This window comes from Talpa occidentalis, unplaced genomic scaffold (genome assembly GCF_014898055.3).
Source record: "Talpa occidentalis isolate TD23 unplaced genomic scaffold, MPIMG_talOcc4v2.1 talOcc4.11, whole genome shotgun sequence".
NCBI classification, from domain to species: Eukaryota; Metazoa; Chordata; class Mammalia; order Eulipotyphla; family Talpidae; genus Talpa; species Talpa occidentalis.
In genome coordinates, this window is record NW_023601104.1 from 42,000,880 (window position 1) to 42,024,542 (window position 23,663).

At 54.4% G+C, this 23,663-nt stretch overlaps 3 protein-coding genes across 9 annotated transcripts; 1 reads left to right on the forward strand and 2 right to left on the reverse strand.

The window, feature by feature from the left end:
- Positions 1-1,702: 1,702 nt before the first annotated feature.
- Positions 1,703-9,189, forward strand: REC8 (REC8 meiotic recombination protein). Of its 4 annotated transcripts, none has more exons than XM_054689371.1 (20): positions 1,703-1,947; positions 2,383-2,566; positions 2,655-2,723; positions 2,829-2,971; positions 3,023-3,119; positions 3,224-3,341; positions 5,391-5,475; positions 5,826-5,905; positions 6,158-6,275; positions 6,349-6,421; positions 6,494-6,585; positions 6,749-6,798; positions 7,161-7,307; positions 7,639-7,705; positions 7,800-7,963; positions 8,173-8,221; positions 8,452-8,512; positions 8,631-8,762; positions 8,836-8,942; positions 9,032-9,189. In XM_054689371.1, the coding sequence occupies exons 2-20, from the start codon at positions 2,511-2,513 to the stop codon at positions 9,121-9,123; spliced, it is 1,800 nt and encodes a 599-aa protein (XP_054545346.1). In that variant the 5' UTR covers positions 1,703-1,947; positions 2,383-2,510; the 3' UTR covers positions 9,124-9,189. The 4 variants fall into 4 exon arrangements, with proteins under 4 accessions (XP_054545346.1, XP_054545342.1, XP_037359025.1 ...); XM_054689367.1 differs by having other exon boundaries at positions 1,704-1,947; positions 8,452-8,515; XM_037503128.2 differs by having other exon boundaries at positions 1,706-1,947; positions 3,044-3,119; positions 8,452-8,515.
- Positions 9,190-9,232: 43 nt separating this feature from the next.
- IPO4 (importin 4) lies at positions 9,233-17,832 on the reverse strand. Its single transcript, XM_037503120.2, has 30 exons — positions 17,696-17,832; positions 17,529-17,615; positions 17,340-17,419; positions 17,213-17,254; positions 16,637-16,766; positions 16,351-16,530; positions 16,076-16,141; positions 15,898-15,999; positions 15,729-15,812; positions 15,033-15,197; positions 14,893-14,946; positions 14,621-14,730; positions 14,215-14,323; positions 13,940-14,069; positions 13,631-13,744; positions 13,411-13,524; positions 13,172-13,292; positions 12,911-13,022; positions 12,691-12,806; positions 12,497-12,574; positions 12,363-12,420; positions 12,171-12,276; positions 11,887-12,080; positions 11,662-11,712; positions 11,176-11,301; positions 10,852-11,060; positions 10,609-10,741; positions 10,415-10,519; positions 9,693-9,759; positions 9,233-9,601 (listed from the first exon to the last, which is right to left on the reverse strand). The coding sequence occupies exons 1-30, from the start codon at positions 17,762-17,764 to the stop codon at positions 9,471-9,473; spliced, it is 3,243 nt and encodes a 1,080-aa protein (XP_037359017.1). The 5' UTR covers positions 17,765-17,832; the 3' UTR covers positions 9,233-9,470.
- Positions 17,833-18,089: 257 nt separating this feature from the next.
- TM9SF1 (transmembrane 9 superfamily member 1) lies at positions 18,090-23,528 on the reverse strand. Of its 4 annotated transcripts, none has more exons than XM_037503126.2 (6): positions 23,433-23,528; positions 22,730-23,091; positions 21,035-21,656; positions 20,550-20,735; positions 19,659-19,932; positions 18,090-18,749 (listed from the first exon to the last, which is right to left on the reverse strand). In XM_037503126.2, the coding sequence occupies exons 2-6, from the start codon at positions 23,072-23,074 to the stop codon at positions 18,356-18,358; spliced, it is 1,821 nt and encodes a 606-aa protein (XP_037359023.1). In that variant the 5' UTR covers positions 23,075-23,091; positions 23,433-23,528; the 3' UTR covers positions 18,090-18,355. The 4 variants fall into 4 exon arrangements, with proteins under 4 accessions (XP_037359023.1, XP_037359022.1, XP_037359024.1 ...); XM_037503125.2 differs by having other exon boundaries at positions 22,730-23,106; positions 23,433-23,514; XM_037503127.2 differs by having other exon boundaries at positions 23,396-23,433.
- Between the last annotated feature and the right edge of the window lie 135 nt (positions 23,529-23,663).

The window sequence follows — 23,663 nt, forward strand, 5'->3', positions numbered from 1 at the left end:
CACTGTGCTGTTCTCCTGTGCTACCTCACTTTTCTTCATAGTAACAATCATCATACATTTCTACTTGTCTACTCTCCTGTTCCATGAGAAAAGGGACTTGTTTTGGCCATTGCTATATCCCCATGCCTGCTGGAGTGCTTGGCATGTAAAAAATACTTATAAAGTGACTGCATAGAGGAATGAATTACTGTGCCCCTTTGCTTATCTCTGAAACTGGCTTTAGCTAAGCACCTCAGAGCAGGTGCCCCCACTTCAGCAAGTGTGCCCTAATGTGAACACTCGTAAACACTGACAGCATTTGTACAGTGATTGATAGAGTTTTAAATGTCATATAGAAGCCAAAGGGGTTCCGGGGTACCCCTCATTTCTGTCCGCTAACAGCAATTCAGCCCAGCAGAGTGAAATAGGAACTGAGAACCTAGAATATCAAGAAAGCAGAGTTCCCAACCATGCTGACACTAAGAAGCTGTGTGACCTGGGAGAAATTATATGGGCAACTTCTAATCTGTAAAGACAAGGCTCAGACGAGACTTTGAAATCTCTTTCAGCCTTAATGTTCTGTGGTTACAAATTTGGGGCAATTGCACCTTGACAAATACTTACTGAAGTAGGTGCCAGGCACCAACTGATAAAACCAGACCCCAATTTCAAGAGCTCATGGATCAAAGGCACAAGATAAATACGGTCTGCTCAGTCTTAAGAGTTGAGTCTTGGGTCTCCCTGGTGGCGCAGAGTTTAAAGTCTCAGCACTATCAAGTTATCGGCAGCCAATGAAGTATGAGTTCAATCCCTGGCCAAGGAGGTAACCCACCTATGATGCAGCAGACCTCTACTGTCTCCCTGCTGCCCCCCTCAGCAGTGTATTTCAGTTATTCCACCTGTTCTACCTCACTCTGTCTCTGGTGAATCTTCTCACCCCCCTGCACTTCTGGCCTACACCCCAGCTCTTGTATGCATAAATAAATAAAATAAATCTTAAAAAAAAAAAGAATTGAGTCTTAAATGCACAATTTTGAGCGGTAAAAAATTAAATTGGACGGCTGTAACCATACAACTTAATTTTACAAAGAATTGTTTGAGGCAATGGCTTTGTAGGTGGAGAAGTGTGCCCTGTATCCAACAAAGCTAAGGTCTACTTCAGTCAGGAGAGCACGTTCACAAGTGTTAAACAGCAGAAGGGGTGTGACTACAATGGAAGCTGCTCAAATTTAGGCAATGACCCAGCAAGCCCTCTCACTGTGAGATCTGACTTCTACCCATTGGCTTGTGGTGGCTCCGAGGTCACCACACACCCTTCTACCTCCCGGGTTCCCGATGGGCCTTTGGCGGGGCACAAAGTCGGACCAATCAGGCGATCATTTGGGATTGGGGGTAAAGGACAAGGTGTAACCGCAGGCGGGAAGACCCGAGCGCAGCCAGGGCAGATGCCCCCGGCTTGACCCCACCACCCACACTAGTTGAACCGCCCTTGTTACCAGGCTCACAGAGGGCGAGGCCGGAATTTGCTCCCCACTCATTGGCCTGCAGAGAAGCGCCTCCGAGGAATCCTTGTTACCAGAGGCCGGGACGAGAGCCCATTGGCCAGGAAACCTCACAAAGGCCCGGCCGCGCGCGGGATTCTCCTGATTGGTTCGCTGCCGGCCCGGGGAGACCCCTGTTGCCCCAGCGCAGGCAGGCTCCTTGGCGCCGGGGATCGAGGGCACCTCAGACAACCGGTTCCCCATTCGAGGGGCCGCCGCCATCTAAGCGGGAGCCGGGGCCAGGCTCCCGAGCGAGCGCGTGCTCCGTGGGGCGGGATCTAGTCCCGTCCCGCCCCGGGGCGACCCCGCCGGACCGCGACCCCGGTGCGACGCTCCGCATCCCTGCAGGCCGTACCCGTGCTTCCTCGGGAGCTAAGGCGCCGAGAATTCTGCATCAGCAATCTAGAACTCAACCAGGAAAGGCCCAGTAAGTTCGAAGCACCCACGCGGTGTGCGAACCCACTCGTGGCCGAGGGAGAGGGGCATCCCGGCCCCAAGTGTGCACCTCCGTCTTCTCGTTCCCTCAATCACTTGCCCTCCAGTTGCTTATCAGTTCATTTCTCTGGCATTCTGGGTAACCTGCTGTGGCACCCGTCCAAATTCTTTTTTTTTTTTTAAGATTTATTTATGCATAAAGAACTGGGGTACAGGCCAGAGGTGTGGGGGGTGAGAGGATTCACCAGAGACAGAGTGGGGAGCAGAACAGGCAGATAGACTGAAATACACTGCTGAGGGGAGCAGCGGGTGAGTCAGGAGAGGCCTGCTGTGCCATGTGGGTCACCTCCCTGGCTGGGGATGGAACTTGTGCTACAGAGGCTGTGGATTGCTTCATAATGCGGTGCTTAACCCCTTGTGCCACCAGGGAGGGCCCTCTGTCCAAATTCTTACATTTCTCTGACCACCACGTTGGGAAATCCAGCACCGTAAAGATTTCTGATTGAGCTCCGAATTCAGGAGTGGTGGAGAAGAGGGTGAAACCCACAAGGGACCATGTTCTACTATCCCAACGTGCTTCAGCGCCACACTGGCTGCTTCGCCACCATCTGGTAAGGGCCAGGCTGGCAAGGCTAGCCGGTAGGGGGTGCCCAGGGGTCTGATGTCACCTCGGCTCCATCCTACCTCCACTCTCTCCAGGCTGGCAGCCACCCGGGGCAGCCGGCTGGTGAAGCGCGAATACCTGAAGGTGAACGTGGTGAAGACATGGTAAGACCAGAAAAGGGTGGCGCACTCAACCTGGTGTGCTTGTGGAGGGGTTGGGGGATGGATAGGAGTGGGCACGCTGGTCATCAGGGCATATTGTTCCCCTAGCGAGGAAATCCTTGATTATGTGCTGGTACGAGTGCCTCCCCAGATGCCTGGCCTGCCACGGCCCCGCTTCTCTCTCTATCTCTCAGCCCAGCTCCAAATTGGGGTGATCCGGGTCTACTCTCAACAATGCCAGTACCTCGTAGGTAAGGATGGGACTGCTGGGAGGTAGGGCAGAGCTGAACAGCCCTCACTAGACCTGCTCTCTATGCCCACAGAGGACATCCAGCACATTCTGGAGCGCCTGCACCGTGCGCAGATGCAGATCCGCATCGACATGGTGGAGACCGACCTGTGAGTGTCCATCTCCCTGGCCACCCAGCCTTTGGTAGTGAACTCCCCTGCTTGGTGTCAGCCCATCTCAATCTCAGCCCTTGACAGCCCCCATTCTCTCTCAGACCCAGCCTGCTTCCTAGCTGCCTGGCCATGATGGAGACCCTGGAAGATGCTCCAGACCCCTTTTTTGGGATGATGTCTGTGGATCCCAGATTTCTCAGCCCCTTTAGTATCCCTCAGGTAGGTGTCATTCTCCTGGGACACCTCTGACTTGATGGGCAGGGGAGAGGGGGCGCTGTTCCTATGCTAGTCTGACATTTGGGTTAAAAGGGGCCCTACCACATCTCAGCGCACAGGAGGGTGCAGGAGACGGTGATAGTGGCACCCTCAGACAGCCTGCTCCACTCACCTTTAGGGTCAACCTAGAGGCAGCTGTTGTCTCCACTCATCTCCACACAGTTCCCACAGTGGAGGCCCTGATCCCGGCCCTCATTATCCCTTGGCACTGGGTTTCCCTACCCATGTTCTCCTCCATCATTCCTAACACTCTCACAGCTTGGACAGTCACTCCCTTCAAAGATACTTCCAGTGGCTCCCACTGGGCCCTGGTACAGAGCTAGCCATCCCCCAACATCTCTCAGCATGTCTCCTGGGCACCTGTGGTTCCCAAACAGTCTTGCCCCTTATATCCCAAAGCTGCCACATTCATATCTTTGCTCATGCCACTTCCCCAGCCCCTTATAGACACCCCTCATTCCCTACTAGTTGTCTCACATATCCTTAAAAACCTGCTTCAGATGCTGCTATTTTCTGTGATACCGTTATCTCACTTCTGGTCAGAATTAAGTGTTCTGGAATTCAGTGCATCACTAGGCCCCCTTGTTTTATCCTTTGTGTTGACTTGTTGGGCTTTATTCACACTTGTCTCCCCACTAGGCCATACACTCCTTGACATCAAGAATCTTTTCTGAGATGTGGTATGCACATACCATGGAATATTACCTAGACACAGGAAATCATGAGATGCAGACATTTTCAACAAAATAAAGAGAATTTGAGAAAATTATATGCAGCTGAACAAGTCAGAATGAAAAAAACAAATATTGGATATTCATATAAAAGACAATTTGACACTGTAAAAGACTTTCAAAAATTACTGAACATCAACATTCTGAGGGGCCTGAGGTTAAGAGGGAGCGGCAAAGAAACAGGACAAAGGGACACAAGGGTGATGGAGAAAAAGTGTGTGTGTATGTGTGATATAGTATCTCTAATGTAGCTGCATACTCTGAGGGCAAACATGGGAACTTTTCTATTCCTTTTGTCCCCCACAACACTTGACATAAGGTGCTTCTTACATAGGCGTATGGACAAAGGCTAGAGGGAAGGTCAGATCGATAGGGGGGAAAGGAGACTAGGTGAGTGGGGTCACTGTGTGCTGATACCAGTACCACAAGAATTAGGCATGAAGGGCCTCCCTGGTGGTACAAGAGGTCAAGGCACAGCACTACAAAGCTGTCCACAGCCGCTGCTGCACGTGTTCAATCCCCAGCCAGGGAGGTGACCCACATGGTGCAGCAGACCTCTCCTGTCTCGCCTGCTGCTCCCCTCAGCAGTGTATTTCAGTAGATCCGCCTGTCCTGCTCCCCACTCTGTCTCTGGTGAATCCTCTCACCCCCCCCACCTCTGCCTGCACCTCAGTTCTTTTTTTTAATATTTTATTTTATATAATTCTTACATCATTTTTCATTTTTGCACAATGTATGCATTTTCATTTTGGTTATATTCCCCATACAATTGCACCCCCCCCTTATTTTGACCCTAATCCTTCCTCACCCTGCCCCCCCCGTATGCACCCCAGTTCTTGTATGCGTAAATAAATCTTAAAAAGAATTAGGCAAAGGGCCTCCCCGGTGGCGCAGAGATTGAGCGCTGGGTTGTGAAGCTGCCCGCAGCCTCTGCAGCGCCAGTTCGATCCCCGGCTGCTCCCCGGCCACCAGAGGAGGGTCCCACATGGTGCGCAGACCTCTCCTGCCGCCCGCTGCTCCCCTCAGCAGTGTACTTCGGTCCTTCTGCCTGCTCTGCTCCCCGCTCTGGCTCTGATGAATTCTCTCACCCTCCCGCGCTTCTGACTGTACCCAGTGCTTGTATAAATAAATAAATCTTTAAAAAAAAAAAAAAGAATTAGGCATGAGGGGCTGTCACCACCCATTACTTGAATGAGGCTGTGAAAGTGGGAAGGGGAGCTGCTGAAGTGGAATCTCTTTTGTCCCCAACCCCTCCCCAAAGATTCGACACCTCTTAGAGGCTGCAACCCCAGAGAGAGTTCTTGAGGAGACCCTTCCTGAAGTCCCTACGGAGCCCAGGAAGCCAGGTGAGCAGACCATGTTTTTGGTGGAAAGTACAGGAAGGCCGAGAATTGAAGAAATGGCCATCTTTGAGCTTCTTTAAAGAACCGGGCTCCATAGGGGGGGCTCTTGACGTTAACCCCTTCACTGCTTCTCAATCATCCTGAGGCCAGAATTCTCACCCCCATTTTACAGAGGGGAAAGAGAGGTCCATAGTGAACAAGATATATACCGAGTATCAGTTTGCCAGTGACTGGCCTGGACCTGGTTAGAACACAGGTTGACCCGGCTCCAGCATCCATGCTTTTGCCTCACCTCATGGGTGAAGAAGCTTGGGAAGAAGCAGAGGGGTAGTGTGACTTCCTTGGCCTTCCAGAAAGGATCCAAGTCACTGTGCTGCCTCCTGAGCGTATCACCATCCAGGAGGCAGAGCCCATACGCATGCTGCCAATCGAGGTACGCTGTCCCCCTGCACAGAGGACCTGTGGCCTGTCCTGGTTCTGACAGCCCAGCGCCCTTGCATCTGCATCTCTGCCCTCAGAGTCCTGTCTTCTCTGTCTCTATTTCCCCAGCCCCTGCCCCACCACCTGAGCACCCAGTAGCTTCTTCACCTCATCCTGTGGTCTGTCTCAGACTGTCTCCTAGGTCCATTTGCCTTTGTCAGAAATGCAATTGAATGCCCATTCTCTGCTTACTCTCTCCCAAAAGGGTGAGCAGGAGCTCCCCGAGGTTAGCCGCCGAGACTTGGACCTGCTGATTGCTGAGGAAGATGAGGCAGTCTTGTTAGAGGAACGTCGGCGAGTCAGGCCTCTCCCAGCACTGGACGGTAATGCTCCTGGCACAGGCAGGGAGTGCTGCCCACCTCTTCTGCCTTCTGAGCCCTGATCTTCTCTCTGCAGAGTCTAAGGAGGAGCCCCGGGGCCTGGAGGGGGAAATCACAGTTCCCCCGCTTTCACCTCCAACTCTTGTACAGTAAGGGCGGGAACCCCGGGTTGGGTAGGGGATCAGTGCTGGAAAGGATGTCACTTGCCCACTTCCCCGCAGGGTGGAGAGGCCAGCAGAGCCACTTATAAGCGAGGTCCTGGACCTTGAGGCGCCGAAGGTGCCAGGCTGGGAGCCTGGGCCCCCACTTCCTGGTGAGTACCTGCCACACCTGGGCCCTCCCGGGGGCACCTGCACCGCTACTGGACAGGAGCCTTGTGTTCCAACTTGCTAAAGGGAGGCGCCTCTAGCTTTTTGCCCAGGTGGCTACAAGGACATGGGGTATGGGCAGAGTCAGAACCTGTGCTATTGTTGCAGAAGTGACTCCCCCGCAGAAGCTGCCTCTGCCAGCCCCACTCAGCCCAGAGGTAAGTAGTACCCCTTCTAAGTTAGTACCTACTTCTGTGCCCTCCCCTCCCGAGCTGCTCAACCCTAGTCAGCTTCCCCAAGCCCAAGGTCCCTGCTGGCTTACATGGGCCTTCATGCAAGTTAGTAACAGAAACGGTAAAATAGCCCACACCCTGTTTCATCAGCCTGACTTCCCAGATTCACCTTTCTCGTGCCCAGTGGGAGCTGCCCAAGCCCTTTCCCAGGCATCTCAGGCCAGGAGCTTGTATGCAGCCCACCAGGGTGGTCCTGAGCACAGGAGTGGGGTGTGTTCTGTCCCAGAGCCAAGGATGGTTCAAAGCTGGTCTGAGTAGCCTTTCCTCCACCTCTCCTCCCCACCCAGCGGAGGAAGCCCCCAGTCTTCCCAGTCCCTGAAAGCCCACCAGTCCGCCGCCGCCGCCGCCAGTTACTATTCTGGGACAAGGAGACTCAGATCCCCCGGGAGAAATTCCAGGAACAGCTGCAAACCAGAGCCCACTGCCGGGAGTGTGTGAGTCCACTCAGGCTCTGGGGGATGGAGTCCAGAGGGCCTGGGACAGGGGCAGGCTGGACTTCTCGACTCCGGGGGACATACTGGGGACAGTCCCAAGTGCATGTCTCGGGGTTGTACATACACAGCTCTCTGTGCTCCTTTAGTGGCTGGCCCTGCGGGCACATCCAGGGTAGCAGTTACAAAATCCAACTTTTAGGAATGAACAGAGCAGGCGGACATGGGCCTGAAGGAGATGGAAGACCAGAGGATTGCAACAAGGCTTTGTAGGGAAAGGGTAATGAGGAGTGGCTTCCTCTTAACTGGGCCTCTGTCCTTCTCCACCACACAGCCCATGGTACAGCCTCCTGAGAGGACCATCACAAGCCCTGCAGAGCTGTTCCGAACCCCAACTTACAGTAAGTGTCATCCTCTGAATTTGATGTTCTTCACACCTCAAACCCTGTCCGTCCTCACACTTCAAACCCTGTCCCTGCTGTCCCTTGTCCCTAGCTGGCTGGCTACCACCAGAACTGCTCACTTTCTGGACCCACTGTGCCCAGCCACCTCCAAGAGCGCTCAGGCGAAAGCCACCCCTGGAGCCTGAAGAGGCTGCTGAGAGGGAGTTGGCAGCTGAGGAGGAAAGGAGAAAGGCTGAAACGCTGAGTGATATTGAGGTAACTGCCCTTACCCCTTCACTGGAGAGACTGGTCTTGTCAGGGCTCCAGTAGGCTGCCTCCTGCTCACATGAGCCAACAGGGCTGAGTCTCGGGCCCAGGTTGTGCCCCGTCCTAGAGCCAAGGCTGGTTCAGCACTGAAACACTTCACCTCTGACCCAGGTCTTCTGTGATGCTTGGGGTCTCAGTGGGCTTCTTCTCATTCCCAGGTACTAAGGGAGACCCAGGAGCCCAGTGGGCCCCTTATGCTGTCTTCAGGTAAGCACTTGGCGAAGAGGGACACAAACTACCACCCTTATCACTGTCCGAGGAAACTGGTATCCCAACTGCCAAATCTTTATCAGAGGGAGAGTGTCACACGAGGAAGCAGGCAGACTGTCCATTTCTCCCACCTGGGTGCTTTTAAGTCACTGCCCACCTCTGGCATCCAGTTCAACCAGGCGGCCCGAAGGAATCTGGCCACTCAGGACCTTCCCCTCCCTCCACAGAGCTGTCCTTGGAAATGGCTGAGGAGAAGCCCCGCCCCAGCCTCATCCCCCCAGAGGAACGGTGGTAAGCAGCCAGGCCGGGTGGGTTTGACTGTAGCCTGCCCCATGAAAGACAGCAGGTAGGATGGGTGTGCCCCTGTCTGTCACAGCTTCCTTTGTCCCAACTCTCATGTTTTTAGGGCCTGGCCTGAGGTGGAGCAGCTAGAGCCCCCTGCATTGCCTGTAGTGCCTGAACTCCCTGAGGTGCCCATGGAGATGCCTTCGGAGCTGTCTCCAGAGCTTGAACTGCTCTCCCTGGAGGCTGTGCACAGGTACCAGGGAAGGGATTCCTCAGTGCGGTGGGTCTGGGATGGGGCCTAAACTAACAGTTCTTGATCCCCACAGGGCAGTGGCACTACAGCTGCAAGCGAACCAGGAGCCCGACTTCAACAGTCTGGTGCCACCTCTCAGCCCCCGCAGGATGGCCGCCCGAGTCTTCTACCTGCTCCTTGGTGAGTGTGGTCACCTATGTGTTGGGGACACACACACAAGAGGCCACTGATGGAGTGCCCCAACTCACCCTCTCCTCTCTCTTGGTTAGTGCTCTCAGCACAGAAGATCCTTTATGTGGAACAAGAGAAGCCATATGGACGCCTCCTGATCCAGCCTGGGCCCCGATTCCATGTAGGTTAGAGACCATTAACAAAGCCGCCAGGAAACCAGCTATATTAAACATGTTTTGCCTCACCAGCCTCTGCTTGCCTCATTTCTGAACCTGCATTTCTATCCTTCTGTCAGTTTCTGTTCAAGCAGAAAAGAAACTGCCTTTATTACAGTATGATGTCATGGATCGTTGGCATTGTCCCACTGTGTAACAGATCGAGTCCCAGAACCATAAGGCAGCAAGCAGGACTGAGAGTCTCCTGCTGGGTGTGTGAGTCCCAGAATCTTTGGTAAGGTGTGTACTAGAACTGGGGTAAGAGATGATCTGGGGGCCTGGACGAGGTGCTCTTCTCTCTGGCCCAGCTGCAGCCTGCAGTCTAGGTGAGGCCCAGGGCAGCCTGAAGCTCTTGGGCCTTGTCGTCAGGCAATGAGCCCAGTGCTGAGTGGAAGCTGTTGTTGTGCTGCTTGGCCAAGAAGGTCAGGAGCAGCAGCAGTGCGGACTTTGTGTCTGCAGAGAGTAGAGGGAGAGAGTGGAAGAGGAGCGCTGACTCCCAACCCCTAGCTGCCCCACACCCTTTGCCCAGCACTGCTGGCCTTACCTGCTGGGATCTTGTCAGCCAGAATGAAGCTGCAGATGCGCAGAAGCTCAGGAGCAACATCGACAACCTGTGGGAAAATGCTTGACTCAGGGACAGCAGTAGCACCTGGGGCCCCAGCACTGGGTGGTGGGGACTGAGGAGTGTCACACCAGGACTGTTTGAGCTTGGTAATAATTCAAAGGTATCCAAAACAATGGGAGAAGGACCCATGAAACAATTTTTTTTTCTGGAGGGGACAGGACTGTGGCCAAAGGTGACCAAAGTCCTGGTCTCAAGACCAAAAAATGCCCAGGAGCTCCACGAACAGACCAGTTGCTAAAGCTGTTGACAGACACACTAACCCGAGTCTACACCTAGCCAATTAGAGCAGGCACTTTCTTTTCAGAATTTGCTCTACTGAATGGATGGTAGGGTGGCCCAGAGGTACCCAGGTCCAATGGAACAGTCTAAAAATTAGGAAATTGGCTATGGAAAGCTACAACTGGCTCAGATCAGAGAGTAGAAATGACCAGGGAGGATGGTGTCTCCCCAAGGAAAACTGCTACATGAAGTGGGCGCCCTTCCTCTCCCATTATAAGCCTGGCTACCAATCCTTGCAGATCAATGAGAAAGCTGGAGAAAGGAGTGCGGTAGGCTGCTCAAATTGCCACCACATCTGACTTGCCCGTCACCGAGACTGGAGTGTCCAGATCCCCTCCATGGGGTACCCAGCAGGCGGTTACCTGGTCAGGGCTGTTCTGGTACAGGAAGCTGAAGAGGTGCCCGATGGTGACCCACTCCTCCAAGTCTTCCTTCAGGGGCAGGGCATGCAGCAGAGCAGCCAGCACCTGGACAAACACACGGCTCAGGGCCCTGGCCTTGCAGCCTCTGCACCGCCCCTGGCTCCATGGCCCTGCCTAAAGCCCTCATCTCTCACCTGGGGCTCTGGTTTCCTGGTGGGGTTGGCCATAAGCAGGCGGGCGAGTGCCCCACAGATGTTGTCTCGGACACGGTCATGGCGCTCCCTGGCCAGGAGGGGCAACAGGAGCCCCAGCAGCTTAGGGAAGTGTCTGGTTCACAGTCAAGGAACAGGCACACACAGCAGGCCCCTCCGGTGCCCGAGCCCCAGGGATACCCTCCTCCCCACCCCACCGCTCCCCCACCTGTAAGCTGAGGATACTCCTGGGCGGGGCGACCCCCATGCTCTGCCAGCACACCCAGCCCAAAGATGGCATTGCTCCGCACCTCAGGGTCTGCCTCCCGGGCAGTGCTCAACAGCACAGGGAGCAGCCGGGACACAAACTGAGCTGAGGCAGCACCCAGGCCCTGAATGGACTCTGCCAGAGTCCCCACGGCAAAGGACTTCTCTGCCACTGTGCAGCCCTGTTTCTGTTGGCAGAGAGCAATACAAGTCAGCCTGGGGTTAGGGCAGGGGGTAGAGTGAGGGGCAGGGCTGGGCACAGGGCTCATGGGCAGAATGGAGGTTGAAATCAGGAACACTCACCGTCTTGCAAAGCAGTAATGGCAAAAAGCCAGCAAAAAAGGGGGCAAAAGCGTCTCCCCCGGCTGCTGCTGCCAGGGCAGGGAGGGCCTCACCAGCATGCTCCAGCAACATGGCATCATATTCAGCCTGTGGAGCCAGGTCAGGGTTGGAACAATGGGCCAGCTCTGTGACTGGGGTACTTCCTACCTGCTCTGCCACTCCTGCAGGTGGTGCCCAGGCTGCCCTTCGTCGGCTTGCATGCAGTCCTGCTTTATTTCCCGGTCCTCCTCCTCACCAATTGATCCGAGCCTGCCCCAAACCCCTACCTCCAGGAATCTTTCCCTGAATTCTCCCTGCCTTGGTGGGAGCAGAGTTGTATCATCCAGAGCCATTACCAATCTTTTAGCAGCCCTGGGTCTGCCAGCCAAGCCCAAGTACACTGTCCACCCCTGCCCCGTGGAGATGACTGCACGGCCTGCTCCCACAGCATGCACTCGTGGCTCTCACCTGCTCCTCTTCCTCCTCCTCCTCCTCCTCCTCCAAGTCCTGACAGGCTGTCTGTGGGAAGAGGCAGCCCAGCTCAGGAAGAGGAAAGCCTGTGCTCTCCTGCCTCTTTGTTCAATGGGGTAGGGGAAAGGGAGAAGCTGGAGTTGAGGCGTCTAATTATGCCCATCTGGCCCGGCCCCGCAGCTGCTCCATGGGCTCCCCACTGCTTGTGCCCACCCTGCTCACCTTCCTCTGCAGCACAGTCTTGAGCATGCTGCAGAGCTCAGCAAGGCGCCCGGGGGGTTGCAGCGTGAGGGCCCCACAGCTGCGCAGCACCCCAGTCAGGGCCCCCAGTACAGCCATCACCACCTGGCGCTCGCGCTCCCCGTTGACTGCCTGCATGTAGGATGGCACCACCCGGGCCAGGGCAGCCTGCAGAGCTGGGGACATTCTTGGCTGAAGCCCTACGCAGACCCTGCGCTGTCCCCCCTCACCGGAGGCCCAGACCAGCCCTGGCCTCCCTTCCTCACCAGCAGTGTTGGGTTCTGAGGGGCAGCTCTGACAAGCCTTGTGCAGTGCACAGCAGAACTGACCCAGGGCTTCGTGTGCTGCCTTCCGCACATTTAGGTGAGGGCACTGCAGGAGGAAGAGGGCAGATGTGCCTGCTCAGTGTGCGGGGCTAGCACAGAGCCCAGGGCCCCAGGACTCACGGGCATATTCACCTCCAGCAGTTTGAAGACTTCTTCGAAAACAGTCTCCATGTAGGGAAGAAAGGCCACACTGTGGGCAAACACATGGCCGTGGGGAAGGGATTCACAGGCAGGGTTCCCAGGGTGAGGGAAGGGCCGAGGCTCACCTGGCATTCACAGAGATCTCCCCTAGGGCTGCACAAGTGTCTTCCTTCTCGTCAAAGAAGGCGTTTTCCACGCTGTACCTACAGGTGGGAGGCAGCCGCCGTCAGGCCTAAATGGGACACGAGCAGGAGTGGATCCAGCACTGGGCCCCCATCCAAAGCTTGATTCCTATGAGTAGAACAGTCCCCCTTCGCACCCTGAGATCTCAGAGTCTTCCTCCTCTTCCTCATCCTCATCCATGAGTTCCTCCTCTTCCTCCTCATCACTCTCATCGTCAAACAGAAGAAAGGAGCTGCTTCCGTCATACTGAGGCTGGACAGCAGCACAGCAGGACTTTGGCTTAGTGGGGCCCAGGAGATAAACCCCATCCCAGGGCTCGCCTTCCCCACCCAGTCCAGCCCACCCGTTCTGCTCACCACAATGCCCTCAGTAGAACGCAGCGATAACAACATGAGCATGATGATCTGCTGCAGGTGGGGGGCCAGGCCTTCACCCATCAGCCCCGATAAGGCTGCAAACAGGCTGTACCTGGTGGGGGCAGGTGGGCGCTGTACAGTCCTGACTGCTGTAGCCAGACCAGACGGGAGAGCCTGGGGAAGCCTATGGTTTAGAACCAGGGGACTGGGGGCCGTGGATCCAGAGGGTGGGCAGGAAGCATGGGGTGAGGGCTCACTCACGTGCAGCGCCGCAAGTCAGGGTCGTCTACCTGGTCGCATAGGCCCAGCCCCAGCTGGCAGCATTCCTCAGCCAGGGGCCTCATGGGCTCCCCCACTGCTCGTGCCAGCACCCCCAGTGTCTCTGTGGAGACCAGAGCTTATTAGCACTGCGATGAGAAGACACCTGTACTGCCCTGGGAAAAAGCTCTGGGAACACCAGGTGAGCATCAGCCTTTCCCTGGACAGGGAACCCGACTCACCCAGGCTCTGGATCTGCACAGGCTGAAGGTCTTCACGGCCTGTCAACAGGAATTCCCGCAGGTGCTCCATGATGGTGGGGAAGTAGGGCAGCAGGGAGGCCTGGGCAGCCGTAGCTGCAGGATGGAAGGAGAGGATCAGAGCTAGAGGGGGGCCAGGGCCACCTGCCGCAGGACTGTCTGAGTGAACCCATGCCCCCACCTTCAGCTCTTTGTGCCTCACCAATGGCCCCCAGGGCGCTCACAGCCAGCTCCTTGGCCCGGGGGCTACTGGGGCTCCTCAGGGGCTGCAGCATACACTCTATAAGCTCCGGAAGGTAGGGCTGTACTTTAGATCCTGTGGGAAAAAGCACTTCCTCTAACAACCAACACACAACTCATACCTTGTGGGGGCCCATCTCCCTCCAGGCCAACCCTCTTTGTGGCCCACTGCAGCCCTCTCCCCACCACAGGCTGGGTTTCAGACAGTTGCACATCCTGGCCTCTTTAGCCAAAGCGATATCCTACTCCCAACCCCCACTGTCATCACTACCGAGATTCTCCACAAAATTCTCCAGGGCATAGCAGGCCTTGGCTAGGTGGTGTGTGTGCCCTGGAGGCACCGACTTCAAGTAGGTCAGGAGCAGTGGCATCACCTCCCCTGAATAGCTGCTGATATGAGGCTAGGGAAGAAGAAAGGTGGCCCCGAGTCAGCTCAATTGCAGGGCACGCACATCAGTGCCAACAGAGGAGGGATGCCGGAGGAGATGATGCTGAGAGCATGCTGGGCCCCAGGAAATGTGGCTGCCCACATTAAGCCCTGCTGACCTGTAGGTTCTCTGAGAACTGGCCCAGGGCAAATAGCGCAGCATTGCGTACAACTTGTGATGGGTCTGCGAGGCCCTTGCACACGATCTGCAGCAGTGGAGGCAGCAGTCTGATCAGGCAAGACAGAGGGCAGGGTCTGAAGGCAGGATCCACGAGCCCTAGGCTGATCTATTCTCCTTCCCCCGAGGAAAACTTAAGGCTATCTGTCACCAGAGGGTGGGCATCACCCCCTAACTCCAATGGTTGGAGTCGCCGTGTATTTTATCTTCCAATCCAGGACTTTTTTGAGAGTGTGGCGAAATGCCACAGCTGATTAGGCTTGAACAAGCACAGACCAAGGTCACCACGTGCCATGCGGTCTTCCTTCCCGTGGTCCACCCTCACCCTGGGGCAGGGGAATAAACACCTCTGTCTGATATGGTCGCCAGCTCCATCAGACAGCACAGCCAGCACCAGGAGCCCAGCCTTGCGCTGGTATGGGCTCTCACTCCGCAAGGCCTCCTCCAGCATGGGCATCTAGGAGAGCACATGTTACTCTCTGAAACCCCAGCCTGAGCCTGCCATTCTTGGATCAACAGGCCCTTCACACCCACCAGGACCCCACACATCCTTGGCCACAGGGATCCAAGCACAACTGGGGGTGGGAGCACCACAAGGACAAGAGAGAAAGATTCATACCAGAAGGGGACAGAGCTTCTCTGGGGGCAAATGTAACGCCAGCATGTCCACGACCTGAAAAAGTTGCCTGTCTCTGAATCTGCCCCCCAACCTCCCACAGTCATTGGATGCCTGGCCCCAGCAACAATCCTCCATCCCACCTGTACAGCAAAGTGCTTGGGAGTCTCCCCAGCCAGTCCAATTTCTAGCTCTTCTTCCTCTGAATCCTGGTCCTCGGGATCCAGCTGGCCGAGGGGGGGCTCAGCAGCCATTATAGGGAAGAGGGTGTGCAGCAAAGGTGGCAGAAGACGATTCTTCAGTAAGGCCTTGAAAAGGATGGGAGAATAGTGTCCCTGAGACTCTGCTCTCAAGATGGACTCACCATTAAAAATTAGAGCCTTCCAAGGTGGCGCAGCGGTTGAGCGCTGGGTTGTGAAGCTGCCCACAGCCTCTGCAGTGCTGGTTCGATCCCCGGCTGCTCCCCGGCCACCGGAGGAGGGTCCCACATGGCGCGCAGACCTCTCCTGCCGCCCGCTGCTCCCCTCAGCAGTGTACTTCGGTCCTTCTGCCTGCTCTGCTCCCTGCTCTGGTGAATTCTCTCACCCTCCCGCGCTTCTGACTGTACCCAGTGCTTGTATAAATAAATAAATAAATCTTTAAAAAAAAAAAAAATTTAGAGCCTTCCAAGGGGTCTGGAAAGACATTCCTAATGTCCCAGCCAGAAGCTAGGAAAAAGCCAGATCAAGTCTTGGACATCTTAGCTGTAGTATTTCAGATACCCCGAGATGGACAGAAAGCCCTGGGAGTGAAGGAGAGTGGAAATGGGGCTGGAGTGCTGTGTGTCAGAAGGCACTCACCTTGCTCTTGACTTTCACCAAGAAAGTGAGGCAGCAGAGAATACGCACACGTATCGCATCACCCAGGGCCACGTTTCTAGCCACCTATCCAGAGACCAATGAGAATCAGAGACAGGCAAGGAACCTTCCAGCAGAACAAGCAACAGGGGTATGCTCACTCCAGACTCACCCCCAGGCAGAAGTTGAGGACCTCCGAGAGATGGGAGGTGATGATGGGCACTTCTGACTCCAGCAGTTCATCCAGGGCCTCTACGGCCTCACAGGCCTTTGCCTGCCAGACAAGTAATTAAGTTACTGCATTCTTCTTCAGGGAACCTGGTTGGATGCTCCTGCCCACCTGTCCTCACCTCATCTACAGGGATCAGAGTTTGCACAGCCATGAGGAGTTTGGGCACCAATATCCGTGCGAGTGGCTGGAGGACACAGGATGAGACGAATCACAGAAAGCACGCATCCCTAACCTAAGACCCTAGAAGCTGGCAGCTTCCTGGAAGCCAGGCAGCCACCCAGAGTATCCCTTCTCAATTGTCAGGAAGAACAAGAGGCAGAAAGAATGTGCAACCCACAAGGGTGAGAAGAACCGAGGGTAGGGAGCCAGGGGAGGTAAGAGCCCACATCTCACCACATCCTCAGTGCCGAGGTAGGGGGCCATCGTGGTTAGTGTGCGCAGGGAGTAGAAGAGGAGGCCAGGAGAGCCCACCTCACCAAGGGTCTCATTTAGAAGCCGAAGAAGTTCCCGGTGGTGGCGCTGGAAGGCCTCGGGTCGGGAGGACACCAGCACACTTAGCAATAAAAGTCCCATCTGTTCAGGCGCGGGGATGAGAGAAAAAACATTTCCATGGTCGTTCCAAGGAGGGCTTCTCCAGCCCTCCTTTCCAACCACATGATGACCAAGCACATGCTCCTACCTCTCTCTCTGGCAGGTGGGGGCTGTGGGTACTGTGTTGAAGTAGCTGCATGAGCTGAGGCCAGGCCTCCAGGCCTTCCTTTCGAAAAATGGTTGCTGAGAGCTGGGCCAGACTAAGGCTCACAGAGTGCCTGCAAACAGAAGAGAATCCCCCCACCCCCAATCACCCTCCAATACCTCCCCCTGCATTCACTGGCCCAGTCTCCATGTGGTAGCCAGGGGAGAAACCTCCATGCATGGGTACAGGGTCTCTGCCCAGTTGGGACACATTAGGCAGCCACTCAGAGGGAGGCGCAGTCTGGTGGGTGTGTGATCTGGTGAGCCTGTCCTCACTTAGACTGAGCTTCTGTTCCACTCCTCTAACTTAGGTTTGGCAGACCATCATAGCATATTCTCAAGAAATTTTGTCTTCAGCAGTCTTAGGACTCATGCTCCACCCTTGATCTAGAAATAGAAGTTGCTGCCTCCCCCCACCTCCCCAAGTCCCAGCCAGCAGCTGAAAGGGAAGGCAGAGGCCCAAAGGGGATCTCAGCCTGAAGTCAGTCAGAATCCCCAGAAGCAGCGAGTAGGCACTTACGCTGTTTCTTTCTGGAGTGCCGTCAGAACCAGGGACTTGAGGCTGGAACACAGGTGGCAGGTATTTGGCACCGGGCCTGCTCCAGAGCCGCCTCAGCCTACCCCGTCCCGCCCCTGGCCCAGCCCACCTCTCCCGAAGATCCGCCGCCAGCCGTCGCCAGCGGGTGCTCAGTCGTCTGCGGGTCAGCACGGCCGCAAACTGGCGGATCTGGGACGAAGACGGGGACATGTCTGGGATCGGGCAGGAAAGTGCTGAGTGGGCCGCAGGGGCCAGGCGCCGGGTGGCCGGCTCCGCGGGAGGGGGGCAGGAGAATCACCTGAGGGTCGGCGGCCGAGGCCAGCAGGTCGCAGAGCGCGGGCAGGGCGGCGGGGTCCCGAAGAGCGATCTGGAGCTGCTCGGTGGCCTGGGGAGAGGCTGGGGGTCAGAGTCTGGCCTTGCCCGCAACCTCCCGCTTGGCCCGGCTTTGTCCCGCCTGCCCCGTACCCGGCGGATGCGTTCGGTGTCCGGCTGCAGCAGCTCCCGAAGGATCTGCTCCAGACCCGCGGGCTCCATGGCAGCAGCGGAGCCGCCGCGGCGGCCGGTAGGGGGAGGGACCGCACGTGGAGTTTCTGGACCCCACTTCCGGCGGAAAGGGCGTTGCTCCGCGCCGCTCCCGTCGCCAGGGTGATTCAATTCGCTTCCCGCTGGGGACTCCAGCGCGGCCACTTCCGTCGGCTCGAGCGCCCGCGGAAACAGGACTCTGGCAACGCAGGTTCCCCGAGCCGAGAGTTCCCAAGCTCCGCGCAGAACTCGGGCCTCGCGCTTTCGGCGGCGGATCTGGCTTTCTGTGGACCCTGCCCTTAACTGTCGGGCTCAGGTTCCTATATTGAGACCAAACCCTTTTTCTTAATAAATTTTATTTTGGTATTTGTAAAATGAAAAGTCAAGGCCAAAACTAAAGGCAACTTAAAAAGTTCAAATATATACTCCTTATATAATAGAGATTTTTGGTTTCCAGGCCCTCTCTGGGGAAGGGAGGCCCAGACCACGGTGGGAAGGCTACAGTGCCATCACACAATTCAGTCATTCGGTGAGACGAGCTGGTAAGCGATCAATAGTGTGTGAAGATCGGGAGAGAAGAGCAATAGTTTTGCCACCCCAAACTCAGTCCATCTTGAGGTTAACATAGATATACCGGATGAACTTTAGGGAAGAAAAAAAGGAGATGGTACCCAACATCAGGAAGAAGATGTAACCAGTGAGTAAGGAGTAGCCAAAGAACTCTACGGTCTGTACCGCCCCTGACATATTGGAGCGCCGGGCATAGTAGAAAACTGAGTAGAGGAAGATGAAGAGCCCAGTGGAGCCAACACTGAGCACAGATCGCCACCACCAGCGATAATCCTCCCCAGACAATTGGAAGTAGGTGAGCGCAATGGAGATGCACGCGCCGACGCTCAGCAGAATGGCGAAGACAAAGAAGAGGATGCCATACAGGGTGTACTGCTCCCGGCCCCATACTGTGGCGAAGATGTAGTACAGCTCCACAGAGATGGCACTGTGAAGAGAAGAGACGGCACAGCGCGTTAAGGGGCTGTGCGCTGCTAGCACATTGGCCAGGCCAAAACCCAGCCACCAACCCTCCTGCTACGGTGGAAGGTGAGTCCTCTCTGCTCCCTGCATTAGAGTCCATGCCTTTCTGGGGATCTTTTACCTGTTGATTAGCGGCTCTCATTTCCAGAACATCTTCCTTGATACGTTCAGAGCAGGAATCTTGTCTGTTTTATTTTCTACTGCCTTATCTGTCTGGCACTAGAGGGCCCCCCACCCCATCATCTGGGGATACATTCTGAGACCCTCAGTGGATGCCAGAAACCTCAAATAGTATTGAATGCTACCTATACATACTATGTTTTTTCATATATATAGTTTATATATATATACATATACAATGTATAATATAAACTAGGCACAGTAAGAGATTAACTACAGCTAATAATAAAGTAGAACAATTATAACAAATATACTGTAATAGAAGTTATGTGAATGTGATCTCTCAGAATATCTTATTGTACATAATATTTTTGGGCTGTGGGTGGCTGCAGATAACTGAAACCATAAAAGTGAAACTATAGATAAGGGGGGACTAATATATTAAATAAATTGAGTGAGTAATTGAATGGACTTTAAGCCCCACCTGGTACCTGTAGATACCAAAGTCAGAAACCAGGTAAATGGTGAAAGGTGCAATGTCTCTGGAGAGCTTTACATGTGAGACATCCTGAACTGATTCAAACTCAGTCTTTCTTGAGAAGAGGAGACACCATTTAATGATTTCTCAGTGGTAGAGCTGAACCAGGGATTATCACTGAACCTGGGTTAGGTTACAGGGTGAGTGGTGAAAGGAAAAGTGAAGGTCATGGAATGCTGAGCGGGGAGTGATGGCCATGGAACAAGGGGAGGTTACCTGAAAGGCAGAAAGCCTCCAACAGTCATGTGGATGAGAGTAGACTTGTACCAAGGCTGTGGCGGGATTTCCCGGGCGATGTTCTTGGTGCGACAAGGTGCATCAAAGGGGCTAGCGTTGTTCTTCCCGAAGATGCCGCCAATGACAGTCAGGGGAAAGCCCACTAGCAGCCAAACCGTGAGAAGCAGCAGGATGGTGGTAGCTGGCAGAGCCTGTGTCGAACCATTGGCCCAATGCACCGAGTTCACCACACTCCACGTCAGGAAGAAAGGTACTGCAGGGATGGGCCCCCGGAGGGAAGATCAGGACTAGGAGCTACATCCCTGGGGACACTCACTCAGACTGGACCTAAATGGGCGAGAGTGAAGCACCCTGCCTCCAGGTAGACTGGACCCTTTCATATCCTATTCCTTGTTCCTTATCAATACACCTTTGCTATTCACTATCACTAAGGATCAAGGCTGCTATGAGGTAGTGATCTAAAAGTGACACTATCCACCTGCCCCCCAGGCCCTGTCCTGCTGTGGTATCAGTGAGTCCTCGCATGAGATACTTCTTTGGATTAAGGCCCTGTTTTCAGCGTTTACACATATAGGGATGGAATAGAAACCAGACACGGGATTGACAACATGAAAGGTTTTTACTGCAAGCTACTACTGCCTTTAAAAGGCTAGAGTTGGGCAGCCTATCTCCAAAATAAAACCTCCCGTGCTAGCCATGCTGCTCAGGACATTTAAGGACTGAATTTAAAACTATACATTATACAAAAGAACCATTAATGTCTTTTGGGTAGTTTTTCTAATTGTTTTCATTTTCTATCTGACTCTATCCCAGATTCCTTGATGTGCTCTAAGTTCCAAGTCAGCCCACCATGGAAAGGGTGGTCCTTACCAGAGAAGAGACTGGTGGTGAGAATAATGTTCCACACCCAGCGCTCGCCGCCAATCTGCCGGTAGAAGTGGCTGGACACGTAGCCAGAGATGCAGCAGGTCAGGGCATACAACAAGATGGCCGCTGAGTTAATGGCCCCATGACGGTGTACGTTGAACATGCCCAGCAGCGCCATGACAATAATGCCTACAGAGTAGCGGTGGAGAACTTGTGTTAGGTTTCGCTTGTCACTCTTCTAACAATTTCAGAGAAATTTTTCCCCTTTCTCCCAGACCCAGGCCCTCCAGCAGCAAAACAATATCCCTCAATTCTGCTGTTCAGAAAACCCACAATAGACTATTATATATCCTTGCTAGTGCCACCCAATCCCTTAGGTTTGCCCCTCACCTTGGACAGAAGAGAAGATCTGCAGACCTTTTCTGAACAAGTCACCTACTTAGTTCTAGCCCTTAAGAGAAAACCCTGATTAATTTGTATCACCTCACCGGTGCCAAGGGCCAGGAACTGGGCACCCACGCCCAGCACAGCACAGAGCAGACCACGGTATGGAGGGAAGCGGAAGACATCTGTATGGATAATTTTCCAGCCATTGTCACCTTGGTCAAAGTCATCACCAGACCCTCCAGAGGACGTCTCCTCATCCAAATTGTACCGAGCCAGGTCATTCCGAAGCACACGCATGAGAATGACAGCCACAAAACCCACCAGTAAAAACACAAGCACCATGGAATTAATAATAGACAACCAGTGGATTTCTAATGTTCGTGGAAAGAAACCGCTATCATCACCACGGCGCCTGTCACTCCGACGCTCCACTGAAGTCTCAGACCAGCGCACACTGTAAGTGTGTGTAAGGCCTAGGAACTCATCAGGTCGTAACCCATCTAAGCTGTGGGGCTTGACATCCCGCACTGAGACATTGGCAAATATAATTCGATCTCCATGGAATTCTAGGTGGAAGTCCAAATGGGTCCAGAGTCCTATCTTGTGGCTGTGAGGCAGGAAGCCACTCTCCTCCATGTAGCCCACAAAGCCACGGATGGGCAAGTCGTCCACCACAAATTCAAAGTAGTACAGTTCCTCAATGGCCTGGCGCAGCTGCTCCACCTACAAAGAGCAAGTCAAGAGTAAAACAAGCCTTCCCAGCATACGAGCATGGCATCTCAACCTCTGCCCTACTGACATTTGGGGCTGGGTAATTCTGTGTTGTGGGGTTGATCTGTGTGCATTATAAGATGCACCATCCCTGGCTGCTTCTTCCCACTAGCACCCTCTCACCCCTACAGTAGTGACAATCAAAAATATCTCCAGGGCCTCCCCTGGTGGCGCAGCGGTTGAGCGCTGGGCTGCAAAGCTGCCCGCAGCCTCTGCAGTGCCAGTTCGATCCCTGGCCACCAACGAGGATCCCACATGGTGCGACAGACCTCTCCTGTCTCACCTGCTGCTCCTCTCAGCAGTGTATTTCGTCAGTCTGCCTGTTCTATTCCCTGCTCTGGCTCTGGTGAATTCTTTCACCCTCCTGCGCTTCTGACTGTACCCAGTGCTTGTATAAATAAATAAATATCTAAAAAAAAAAAAAGTCTTAGAAACACTATATTAAAAAAAAAAATCTCCAGACATTGACAAATGTCCCTTGGAAAGCAAAACTGCCCCCTGTTGAGAACCACTGGGTTAGATCCTAGTGTGCTGGGATTCTCCAAAAAGCAGGTATAACTTGACATGGTTAAAGCCTAGAAAAAAGAGGCAAGAAGGTGTAAGAAGGCCTGGAGCAGATAAGGGAAAGTGCCCTAAGATCAGATTTGCTAAAGAAAAAAAAAAGCATGGTGGGGAAGACTAGGTGTAGTGTAAAGGAATAATTAAGAAAGAGCTAAGAGATTGTTATGGAAGGGAACTACTACATAAGAATGGTAGTTGGGATCTTATTACCAACAGAGAAGCTTGGAGACAGGAACTTCAGTTCTGCAATTCACTATCTATGCAGCCTTGAAAAAAGTCACGTCTAAGCAAATATGTTTGTCAACTGAATGCAAATACTACTACCTACCCTGCCTGTCACACAGGGTTGTAGTTAAAATCAAGACACAACATTTCTGTGAAGGTGCTCTGAAAACCACAAACACAAGGCACTGTTATTAGTCCCTGGTAGGGAAGGCTAAGTTAGGCAATGTGGAGAGGCTGACCTGTGCAGAACTGAGCTTCATGTGGCACAGAACTCTCTTCTCCACATTCTCCCGAAAGCGGATCTCGTACAAAGATTCAGCCATGCGGTCCCCATCCAGCACTTCACCCAGGCTAAGGCTTTTGTGACGTATCTTTTCAGGGCTGCAGACTGGAAGCTGATAGTAGTGGTAGGTCTCTTGAGGGTTATGGTAGGGTCCCACTTTGTTGACATAAAGAATGACAGGGTCTCCAGCTTTGTAGTGTGTCAGTCCTTCCACTCCTGGCTCGTAGCCTGTGCCCAGCAGCAGCATTAGGAATAGCAACCACTGGCAGTTCCAACTTCGAAGGTGCCCTAGGACTGTCATCCTTAAGGCTGTGGAACCTGTTTGAGGGAATCCTGCAGTTACGGAAACCAAGGATCAAACCCACGACACCCTAAGTCAGATCCTTCAAACTGACACCCAACGGCTTTAATTCCTCCCCCTGGAGTTTTCCCCACTCTAGTCAGGAGACCGCCCCCGACTTCCACACCACGTCTCTCAGTCCCAAAGACTGGGCTCTGTCTCTGCTTTCTAGACCTTTCAACCTGGGGTGCACCCATGCACCCCCAACCCCGCGCTCCGGCAGCCCGGGACCTTGGCGCGAGCCCCAGTCGGTTTCCATGGCAACGCCACGCAGCCTCGCACCTCAGGCACCTTCCCGCCGCGGCCCCGGGGTCCTCACCGCGCGGGAGGGGCTGGCCCAGGCGGAGCCCGCGGCCTCTGCGGCCCCGTAGCTGCCCTTGGGCTCCTGCCGGGGTCTCCGCGCAGAGCGGCGCGCCAGGGGCTGCCTGGAGAGGGCCCGGCTGCCGACCTCCGCCGAGCTGCCTCCGCCGTGCCTGATCGCAGCGGCTGCGGTCACAGCTCCGGGAACGCTGCAGTCGTCTCAGGTAAGTGCTCCCGGGTGCGCTCTCCA